The sequence below is a fragment of the Xenopus laevis genome, chromosome 3S (genome assembly GCF_017654675.1).
Source record: "Xenopus laevis strain J_2021 chromosome 3S, Xenopus_laevis_v10.1, whole genome shotgun sequence".
Classification (NCBI taxonomy): Eukaryota; Metazoa; Chordata; class Amphibia; order Anura; family Pipidae; genus Xenopus; species Xenopus laevis.
This window is the reverse complement of record NC_054376.1, coordinates 94,099,659-94,111,797: the sequence shown is the minus strand read 5'-3', so window position 1 is coordinate 94,111,797 and position 12,139 is coordinate 94,099,659. Positions and strand designations below refer to the sequence as shown.

The following is a 12,139-nucleotide window of genomic DNA, read 5'->3' as shown; positions in this document are numbered from 1 at the left end:
AATTACAAAAAAAACTATTCTCTGGAAAACCCCAGGCATTCCAGATAATAGGTCCCATACCTGCAACACTGGGAAGTGTAAGTGCAAATAGAAGATGAAATAACCATCTAGAAGCTTTGGTATGAAAGGAAGGGATGGCACACTGGCTGAAGCCAATTACTGTAACTGACCAATGTTCTCTCCATCTATTAACCTCAAAACATGTTATGATAGGACGATAAGCATTAGCCAGAAAAGCATTTCAAGTAGAACATGGAGTAAAGTTCCTTGTATAGTAGGATTCAGTGCACTGACTCCTAACAGTAATTTTTCCCTCATATGTTTAGTATCGGTACAGGTATAGGATAGGTTAGTCAGAAACTGGTTCTCCAAAAAACTCCAGATTATGGGAATGCCATCTCCCATACAATCTAGTTTATTGTTTCAGTTATTTCCTTTTTTCCTCTGTAAAAATACTTGATCGTACTTGATCACAACTGAGATATAATTAATCCTTCTTGGAAACAGAATAATCCTATTGGGTATATTTAGCTTATTTTTTAGTAGACTTAGAAGTATGGTGATGCAAATCCAAGCAGAGAGACCCGTATTTGGGAAACCCTGGTCTCAAGAATTATATATCTGTACAGGTATCGGATCAGTTATCTGGAAACACGTTATCCAGAAAGTTTTGAATTAGGGAAAGGCTGTCTCCCATAGACTCCATTATAATCAAATAATCCAAATTTTTAAAATGATTTCCCCTTTTCTCTGTAATAATGAAACCGTACCTTGTACTTGATCCAAACTAAGATTTAATTAATCCTTATTGGAAGCAAAACCAGCCTATTGGGTTTATTAATGTTTACATGGTTTTCTAGTAGACTTAAGGTGTGAAGATCCAAATTACAGAAAGACCACCTTATCCGGTCCCAAGCATTCTGGATAATAGGTCCCATACCTGTATAAACATTAAAGGGAACTAGGGTTACACAGCTTCCTTCACCCACCCAAACATGCATTTTTTCTGATTTGTAAAATTATTGCTTGCAGCACCTTCCTTTGGGGTAAATGGAGCAATACTGCCAGTTGTTAGAGATTGGTTATTTTATTCACATAGAGTAGGAGTGAGCAGCAGTTTTGTGTTTTATTTTTCATTCCCAAAGCCTGGAAATGACAAAAAGCTGCTGCCAAATTCAGTATTTCACAATATAGATGCATTTTTGATCTGTACTTTGCAGATGATTTAGTTAATAAGATTGTTTTTTTATATTTTATTGAAATATCTTGACAGCCCAAATAATTATTGTCACATTTTCAAATTCTGCCAGCTATGGACCATTTGTTTTTAGGCTGACAAAAGAACTGGTTGTTTTGCCTTTAAATACTCCCTGACTCTCATATATTGTTTTGCATTGTAGAGCAGGGGCCAACAGAAGCTGTAAAATGATCCTTTCCGACCCAAGTAAAAGTGGGTTCCTGCCAGCTTTCAGGCCGGGTGATTTGTTTCTCATCAGTCATTGCTGTGACAGAGGCATGGAAAGCTTCACTGAATGCTGTTGTTTTCAATTTGATAAAAAGTGTCCCTTTCTAATGTAATGCAGGCTTTGTGACACCTTGCATATATTTGCTTCCCACTAAAAGGAATGCTTCTCATTTGTGCCAGCAGTCAATTTTGGCTGTATTGACAAAACAGTATATTTCAGCTCATCCAATTTTCCATCCTTCCTAAAGGTATAAAAAGCAGAGCTGCAAATGAGATAGCTGGAAGCAATTTACTAAGGGCTTTGTCACATTTGCTTCATTTTAAGAAAAAGGCTGATCTGACTAGGTGTACTGTTCCAAATAAAGCAGTGTGCTAATAAAAAATATTGTTCAGCATTGCTGAGTAGAAGGGAGCTGTGAAGCTTGTACAAATATTCAAGAGCGTTCAATTCAAATGGACAAATGTAACTGGGCTGTTCAGGGCTTTTGTAATATGTTGTGCTCATCTCTACTCCCTAATGGACATCCTGCTGTAGAACTGTACCCCCCCACTGAGACGTTTAAAGGAGACATCTGCCTAAAAAAAGACACAGCTGCTTAATGGACTTGCAATTTTCACCCTAAACCTATTTAAAGTGAACATTTTAAAACTGTTTAATTAGTAATGTCTGAGTGCAATGTTTATTTCCTTACAGTTGATTCAGGCAAAACCTCCTTTAGTCAGATTAGTCCTTTACTTCCTTTTCTGCCCTACACTGGTTCTGGTGGTCTTCTCACAAGATTACACAAGATTGGGTTCTCTCTATTTTAGTTACTTGCAAATAAATCAGCAGCTTCAACTTATATAATCAGAAATACCTTTTTAAATAATATTCTGCAAGTAGTTCAGCTTACTGTACCTTTCCAGAGTCAGGTTAACTTATTCCCTTAGCATACATGCCCCTGTTGTGCCCATTTAAGCCCTTGGGTATATACAACATGACACTTTCAATGTTCAGTACAGTGTGGCATGACGTAGCACTAGCTCTGGCCACATCAGTGAAGACATCTGTAGTTAACCTGGAATGTGCGGCTGAATATTTATTAATGTATTTTCTATTACTGCAAAACAGCTGATATCCACTATAAAACAGCATCAGACTATCCACTGAAATCCTTTTTGACTTTTTTATGTCATTATGCTCCCTCAATTATTTGAAGGATTACTTAAACTGTTGCTTTAGTGTCAAGTATCTTTTAGTGACGTGTCTTTCTGTATGTTGCTAAGAGGACACACTTATTCTTGTTACACTTAAGTGTTGTTTTTGTTCCATGTAATTGCACCTAAAATCAATTATATTTATAATACACTAATTATATATCCCTTCACAGAGTTTCCTGGTACTCTTAGTTATTCCACTTAAAACATGTATGTAACACTTTTGTCTGTGGGTGTTGTTGCTAAATTTCAATTTTAACTTTGTTTTGTACCCAATTTTGCCACTTATAGTTTCACAAATGTATCAAAAAGATGCCTAGGAGCCTTTTTAACTTCATAGGGATTGAAGTAGTTTGAGAGAAGTAAAATACACAGGTAATTCTGTGAGTTTAAGAAAAGTTTGAAGTTGTTAGTGTGGTGACCCTAGTGGGGAAATATCATAGTTCTTCTTAATTTTTATATCATAATGTAAATAAAGCTGTAGGATCTCCAATATACCACCATCAGTATGTGGATGGACTCATGCAACCTCCTCTAGTTTAGGTTAGCAAAATTAGGGCTGTTTGTGCTGCCTTGCAAAGTTTCAAAATCAGCACAATTCACAGTTAGGTATTATCCACAGGGCAACATTACTTTGCATAACTCAAGGATAGTTGTGCCTAAGGGCAGATACTAGGGTTGCCACCTGTCTGGATTTCACCCGGACATACCAGTTTTTGAAAGGGCTGTCTGGGTGAAAACTGCCTGTCCAAATTTCCAAATCGAGAAATCCGGACAGGACATTTAAGTTAATGATATGGCGATCAGCCAAGCGATGATCCCCATGTCATTTGTCCCATCCATGACATCATCCGTCCAGCCCCTGATGTCATAAGCCCCTTCCCGGATGTCATCAGCACTGCCCCCTGCCCCTTCCCCTAACTAAAATGGTGGCAACCCTAGCAGGTACTGAAGGTGCAAACTTGTGAGGGAAGGGGTAGCAGGAGGGACATGGGTATACATTTACATACCCTCTAGTTGTTTGTGGTGCTACACCTGGTAAAGACAGTTGTCCCCTTGCCTTGTACTCCATACATCAAAGGAGGCATAGCAAACAAATTAGTAGACAGTGCTTGCATAGATAAGCATAGTCTGCAGATATTGGCTATGGCACTTTATACACTCTGTGTTGTGCCCAGCATTTATACATAGGCCCTAGACTCTTAGGGGCAAATTCACTAACAATCATAGTTTCGCCAGGCGCAACTTCGCCACACTTCGCCACACTTCGCCAGGCGTAGTTTCGCCAGCGCTTCGCAAATTCACTAAAATCCGAAGTTGCGCACAGGGGTAGCGTAAGGTTGCGAAGTTGCGCTAGCTTTGATTCGCTATGTAAAGCGAAGTTACGCAAGTTAGTTAATGCTAATTTGCATAGGGCGCCAAATTCAAATTTCAATGGAGGAATACGTATCAGCACTACAAATGCCTAGAAAACCTTCAATTCATCAAATAAAAATTTTATTTTGCCCTACACATGTGCCCACTGTCTAGGTAAGTTGCCATGAGTCAGGAAATGTAGGGGGGAAGGAGGGGAGCCCCAAAAAATGTTTCGATCTTTTTCAGCCTATCACCCATAATGTAGAAAACACGCCAGCGTGTTTTGGGACTTAGAAAAAATTTTGACTTTTTTTGAAACAATCCCGATCTACTCTATTGCGCTTCACCAGGTCTGAGATGGCGAAGGAAGTCTAGCGTAAAAGGTAGCGTTCAGTACACTGCGCTCGTTAGTGAATTTGCGTAGTTACGTCGCTAGCGAAAATTCGCCAGGTGTAAGGGTGCGAAGTAACACTAGCGAAACTACGCCAGCGTTCGTTAGTGAATTTGCGCAGTAACGAAAATGCCTAACGCTAGCGAATTAACGCTAGCGTTCGGCGCTTCGGCGCTTAGTGAATTTGCCCCTTAGGGGGTTATGTAATAAAAGGAATTAAGTTTGCCCAGGAGCAGTAACCCATAGCAACCAATCAGCAGGTAGCATTTACTGGTCACCTGTTTAAAAGTAAACATCTTATTGGTTACTATGAACTACTGCTCCCGGGCAAACTAAGTACGTTTAAGTACATATCGAGGATAGAGTCACTATAATTTTTCTAAAATATCAGCTGTGGGAAAGTAGGGCCAGATGTACCATGCAAGTTCTCAAATAGCTGAGATCATGGTTAAATGAGCACAAGATACAGATCATGTATAAAGCACACTATAAAACCCGATCCAGAATCATGCAATATAACATTAATTTAATAGTCCTAACAGTTTTTTTTTCTTCAACCGCAGAAATTGTGTTAACTGCTCAGAACAAACTGACCTAAATATTCAATTTCATTTTTTTTAACTGAATACTGTTCAAACAGATCTGTCAATTAATTTCATACTGGGCAAAAAAAATATATTTACATTGTTTATTCAGTTGAACAGCATGCATTCATTTCCTATAATTTTGTAAGGCCCGTATTTACAGTTGGAGCTTTGTAGACTTTTGTGGTTGGATATGGATTTACAAATATCAACGGTAAAAATGTATTTGTGTGAGTGTGGGAGAATATGTCTATTGTAAAAGGTATTTTAAAAACACTGGAACTCTAGAACTTCTAAATTCTAGTATATATATATACGTATATATATATATATACGTATATATATATATATGTATATATATATATATATATATATATATATATATATATATATATATACACACACACACACACAAAAAATCTGAGCTCTACAGTATGCCCAATTGTTCTATGCGTTGTAAAACACTTGCCTAATTTGTTTTTTTATTGTTGCTTTAGCCGAGCCATCAAGACTAATCAGGATCTTCTACCAGAGACACCATGGAACCACATATTCTTTAATGACTTTTGGGGGACCTTACTTACACACAGTGGGAGCCATAAATCCTATCGTCCATTATGCACACTGTCATTTCGCCTTAACTACTTATTTGGAGGTCTGGATCCCTGGAACTATCATCTTGTAAATGTTTTATTGCATTCTGCTGTCACAGGCCTCTTCACCAACCTCTGCAAAGCACTTTTTGGGAGTGGATGCTGGACTCTTATTGCAGGCCTTTTGTTTGCCTCCCACCCAATACATACAGAAGCAGTTTCAGGAATTGTTGGAAGGGCTGATGTGGGTTCAGGACTCTTCTTTCTGCTCTCCTTACTGTGCTACATGAAACATTGCTCAACACGAGGGTACTCGCTAAGCAGCTGGTGCTGGATCCTTTGTGCTGGATTTTGGGCAGCTTGTAGTATGCTGTGGAAGGAGCAGGGCGTCACTGTTTTAGCAGTTTCTGCTGTCTATGATGTATTTGTATTCCATAAATTAAAGATGAATCAAATCATTTCTGTTGTCTTTAAGGTAAGTTAATACTATTATATATAAATAAATACTATAAAAATACTATACAGGTATGGGACCTGTTATCCAGAATGCTTATGATCTGTGGCTTTCCAGATAACAGATTTTTCCATAATTTGGATCTTCATACCTACCTAAGTCTAATAGAAATAATGTAAACATTAAATAAACCAAATAGGCTGTTTTTCTTCTTTCAATATGGATTGATTAAATCTTCATTTGGATCATGTGCACAATATTATTATTACAGAGAAAAACAAAATAATTTTTAAAGATTTTGTGAGTTCAGAATTTACGGAGCTTGTTGGGCCGCGGGTGTTCTCAATATCGATTTTTACTCCCTTTTTTCTGATCACGCCTACTTCTGATGATGCCACTTCCGGTTTACAATGACAGCACTTCCTGATTTTTGATGGTAAGCGGGTCTGGGTTGCGGATAAGGTACTTGCAGGTCGGGCTGGGTAGCGGGTCTAAGCGAGTAAGAATGCGGGTCCGGGATGCAGATTGCAGGTTGCGACCAGACTCTAGCTGGAGATGCCACCTGTCTGCTTCTCACCCAGACAGACAGGTTTTCAGCGAGAAAAAAAAAAATCTGGACAGGACATTGAAGTTAATTGGCTAATTACCAATTGCCATGTCATACCACTGCCCTCTGATGCAATAGGCCCACCCTGAATCATCACCTACCCCACCCCAGACATCATCTGTCCTGCCCCCTGCCCAAAGTTTCCCACCGGAAAAGGTGGAAACCCTAGAAGGATCCTTATGCTTACAATCTGTGTTCAATTGGGTTTTGATGTGAGTAAATGATCTCTGTTTATTACAGATTTATACATATAATCTATATTAGTCCCCTTACCTAACCCAAAAAATAAATTAGGCCAATAGATCTGCAGGCTTTTAAAGGGGGAGTTAACCTGACTTGCCTAGTTACAGAGTCTTATCAAAATATATCAGAGTACTATAGAGAGAACAAAACATTTATAAGACATGTATTTTGTTTATAACTTGAAAAAAAAAAGTTTTCTTTCATATGAAAAGACATGTTTTGACTTTTACAGTCACGTTTATTTTTGTACACTTATTCGGTAGTGTAAAATACAACCTTTTGTTCCTGCACTGGTTTATGCATTCAGTTCCTATGACAGTGAAGATAAATAGTCTCAATAATGTGATTGATACACACGGAGGATTGCAGTGGATCCTATTACTGTTCCTATGGTGCTCCGTCCAAGCACCTAAAATATCAATCCAATATCTGTAGTCTGGAACAAAGGACCAAATCGCAGGATAACTGCAAATGTGCCAAATTTTATTTTAATCCACACACGACATGTTTCGGGCGCAACTGCCCTTTTTCAAGTGAAAAAGGGCAGTTGCGCCCGAAACATGTCGTGTGTGGATTAAAATAAAATTTGGCACATTTGCAGTTATCCTGCGATTTGGTCCTTTGTTCCAGACTACAGATATTGGAGTGAAGATAAATAGTACCCATGAACAACATGCTGTTTTGAATAAATATTTTAAGTATTAACATGAACAGTAATAGATTTGTCTCTTTTTCTGTGTATGTTAATTAAGCAAAGACTTGCTTATTCCAATTCTATTCTCACTGTTCTTGTTTCCGCTAAGAGTTGTATAAATGAAGGGGTTAACTTGAATTTTCTGTGTCCTCATTTCTATTGTGTCCTTGCAACCTCTTCAGTAATCCCCTTTCCTTATCTTGGATCATTCCCAGTGTTCAATACAGGCTATACCCAGACAGGGGTGATTCTGGCTTTTCTGCTGCCTGAGGCAAAAGCATGGCAATGCGCCCCTGTGCCACGCCCCCAAGCCACGTCAGGAATTACATTTTATATTGTATTGTGAATTTTATAGAAAATGAGGTGCTCATAGTGCGCAAAGTAACCTTAGGTGTCATTGCCCTCAGACTAATATTGTGAGATTTGTTGGTGACTGCACAACTGGAATCACCTGAAATTGGCAAGGGCACCTGCACAAGTGAGGACTTTTATACATACTGGCTTTTGATGACAGACACTGGAGAAATAACAGGCAGACTCAGTACTAGTATAACATTATTCCAAAGATTTGTTCTGTACCTGTGGTGGATGTGGTTTCTGAATAAATTTGCAGCGCGGAACTGATTATGTAAAGATCGGAGCGCTGTGCTGCTGCACAGGTACTCTCACACCAAACAAGTAAGGGGAAGCAGGAGGGAACTGACGGTAGGCGCATATTTAATTTACGTTAGTTGCAGATATTACAGTGGCTAAAATGCCGCCCCTTCTGTTGACCCAAATTTTGCTGCCTGAGGCGAAAGTCTCAGGCCGCCTCATTATAGAAACGCCCCTGAGCCAGCAGACATCTGGCTTAACTTCTGGTTCATTTGTTTTGTTTGTCAAATAATTTTACTTGGACTTTTGTAGTAATGTGAGTGTTAGCATTTGTAGTAGGGATGCACCAAATCTACTCATTTGGATTTGGCTGAATCCCCGGATCCTTCATGGAAGATTTGGCTGAATGCTAATTTGCATGTGCAAATTAGGGGTGGGAAAGGAGAAAGTGGGAAAAAATTGGTTTACTTCCTTGTTTTGTGACGAAAAGTCACGTGAAATCCCACCCTGCCGACAATTTGCATATGCATATTAGGATTCGGTTCGGCCAGGTACAAGGATTCAGCCGAATCCGAATCCTGCTGAAAAAGGCCAAATTCTGGCAATGGCACACAGCAATAGATTGTCCCATCTCTAGAACATAACTGGCACTGTGGCCACTGGTTTAATCTAGTGACAATGCCATGGAAACATTTATACGTTCGCAAACATATTAATAGGGTGGACAAAATCCCATTAATAGGAGCTGAAAGTGTTTGAACATTATTTGTTTCATCACTCAAAGCAGCCATAGTGGAGTATGAGGCTAAAGCAGGTTATATGTATGTCAGACCCCAAATATGAGCTTTAAATAACCACACTTTCACATTTGTTAGAACCAGATGATCTCCTATGATAGTCTTTTATCCTACAGCTTAAATGAGTGGTTTACCTTTACGTAAACTTTTAGTATGTAATAGAAAGACCAATTCTAAGCAACATTTCAATAGGCTTTCATATTTTTCTTTCTTAACATTTTTCAAATTATTTGCCTTCACCTTCTGACTCTTCCAGCTTTCAAATCGGAGTCACTGGCCCCATGTAAAAAACAAATGTTTTGTAAGGCTACAAATTTATTGTTATTGGTATGGCTGATTACTCATTTTCAGGCCCTCTACATTTCACATTGCAGTCTCTTATTTAAATCAATGCATGGTTGCTATGGTAATTTGGACCTTACCAACCAGTTTGCTGAAATTGCAAACTGGAAAACTGCTGAATAAAAAAAAAACAAAAGTAATAAAAATTGCAAATGCAACTGCAAAGTGTCTCCGAATATCAGGGGTCCCCAACTTTTTTCACCCGTGAGCAACATTCAGATATAAAAAGAACTGGGGAGCAACACAAGCATGAAACAAGTTCCTTGGGTTCCAAATATGGGCTGTGATTGGCTATTTGGTAACCCCTATTTGAACTGGTAGCCTACAGGAGACTCTGTTTGGCAGTACATCTGGTTTTTATGCAACCAAAACTTGCCTCAAAAATAAGCACCTGCTTTGAGGCCATTGGGAGCAACATCCAAGGGGTTGGAGAGCAACATGTTGCTCATGAGCTACTGTTTGGGAATCACTGCTCTACGTCATACTTATAGTTAATTTAATGGTGAATAACCTTTAAACTATTCCTGGGTTTGGCAGGTAGTGGAGCAGCTGTAAAACTACAACTTTCAGCAGAGCTATTGTGTCCCTTTGACCTTAGACTGTGTAATTGTTCATGAAGTAAAATTCATGCTTATTCTGTAATGGAACAGCTTTTGTACAGGTGAATTCTGCATGCAATCCCTGTTTTTGGCTTGCTCAAGCATCCCGTTACTATGTTCCTGAAAGGACATGGAATCCGTGTGAAATTGTGGTCATGCTGTGCTTTAATGACTTGTTGTCAGCAGGCACCCAGTATCAGTAAACAGAATGGCTGACATGCAGTTGCTATTTGTAATTTCCAAAGAGCTGTTCCACCCAGATGGCTTCTATATGCTCTGTTAGCCTGATGCTATAAAGTCATTTAATTCTGTGTGTAAAATAAGGGCTGCAATTGGCTATTTGGTTGCCCCTATGTGGACTGGCAGCCTACAGGATGGTCTGTATGGCAGTACACTTGGATTTTATACAACCAAAACTTGCACCCAAGCCTGGAATTCATAAATTAGCACATGCTTTGAGGCCATTGGGAGCAACATCCAAGGGGTTGGGTAGCAACATGTTGCTCACTAGCTACTGGTTGGGGATCACTGATCTAGAAGAATTTGCTTTGTTCAAAAACTAAATATGGATGGTGCTAAAAGGATGCTAGAATATGACAAACCATTGCTAACATGGGGTTTTGTCCTGTATGTTTCATTTATGGCCAAGGAGAAGCCCTTATAAATGCATTGTCCACACACATGCAGGCAAATAGACATGCCCGCTCCTAAGACAAGACAGACTTCTGTCAGACATATCAGGCTAGATGGGGGTATTTTTTTAAATAAAAAAGTCATTATAAAACCCAGACCTAAGGCACACATAATATTTAATTCTTTATATGCCCTCCATGCTTCCAATCAATGCTATGTATGGAAACCACAACCAGTACCGTTGCTTTTCAGCCCAAAATGAAAGTGTATTAGATGTTTTTCTTCTGACTGAATATGCCATCGGAGAAACAACTTGTTTACTATTAGTCTTAACCCCTCCAAATGCTGGTTTACTAGATGCCCTTCTTTACTTTGTTAGCATTAATGCCATCCCAGATCCCTTTAGATCTAGGTGTCTAGATAAATGCACTGCCCCGCATACCTTCTAAATCCTCCTTGCAGCCATGATTGGTGGTGGTAGTGGAGCACCCAAGGTTCCTAGCGTAGAGCCGGGATCAAGCCTGGTTTGGCAGGGCCCACCAGGTGTTTTCCCAGTGTCCAGCCAACCCAAGATTGTAGCTGTCTCAAAGAGGAACCTAACATTGACCTTAACATAGACACTGCTTTTACTCTTGAATTATGTGTGCAAAGCACGGTCCAAACATAGAGGCCAATGTACTTGTGTAACTCTCTCAGTTGTAAAGGAAATATTTGTGCTCTAGTTACAATAGTTGGGCCTAATGACACAATGTACACATGGCACATGTCAAACACAGTCCCCTAAGAAAACGATATGAGGGGCTCTAAATGTAGTTTCAAGATATGAAACATGAAAAACAATACATTGTTTTAGAAATGTTAAAAAGTGTTGTTTTTCTTCCTGAAACATTACCATGATTCTAGTTCTCCTTGCAATTCTGTTAAAAAATTCAGATTTATAATTGGGGTTGATTGAGATTAAACAAGTTATATTTTGTTTCATATTTGCTTATCTACTTATAGACTATATACTATATATAAAATATATAGTTCTTACTAATAGCCAGTTATTGGATCTCTTTTGTTAATAGTTAAATATGGAATTATGCTAATTAATAGAAATGAATTAATCACTACCTTTGTTTTTTCATGGGCATTAATGTTTACTTTGGCATTTATTAATTCTGATGATAAAATTCTGCTCACTTGAATAGGATAGAATTGTTCCCTGATAAAATGAAATAATGGCATGCCTTCATTTGTCATGGAAACCTGGCTGTTTAATGGTACATGGCCAAATACTTAACAGAAGCCGATGACAAACGGATTTTGGAAACATTGCCATGCATACTTATTCATTCCCCCTGTAACGGAAAAGCGAAAACAATCTTAGATGGAAAAAGTGGTGAAAATGCATGGTCTTTTAACTGCTTTGAGTTTAACATTTGTTAAGCGTTCCACAATACATAATTGAGCATATGTAATTCACATTTTCTGAACTTGTGTAATTTTTTTAATTACTTGAGACTAAAGAACTCCTTCACTTCTTTCCTAGAGGCACTTTACAAAAATGGTTCCTATTGTGATAATTTAAGGCAGTAGATTGGGATG

At 38.6% G+C, this 12,139-nt stretch overlaps 1 protein-coding gene across 1 annotated transcript in view; it reads left to right on the top strand.

The window, feature by feature from the left end:
- The window catches only part of tmtc2.S (transmembrane and tetratricopeptide repeat containing 2 S homeolog), a gene marked incomplete at its 3' end in the record, with an annotated part of 175,673 nt that overhangs the window by 48,108 nt on the left and 115,426 nt on the right, over positions 1 to 12,139 (top strand). The window contains 1 exon segment of the mRNA NM_001093699.1: positions 5,491 to 6,061. Within this exon segment, the coding sequence (NP_001087168.1) occupies positions 5,491 to 6,061 (571 nt within the window).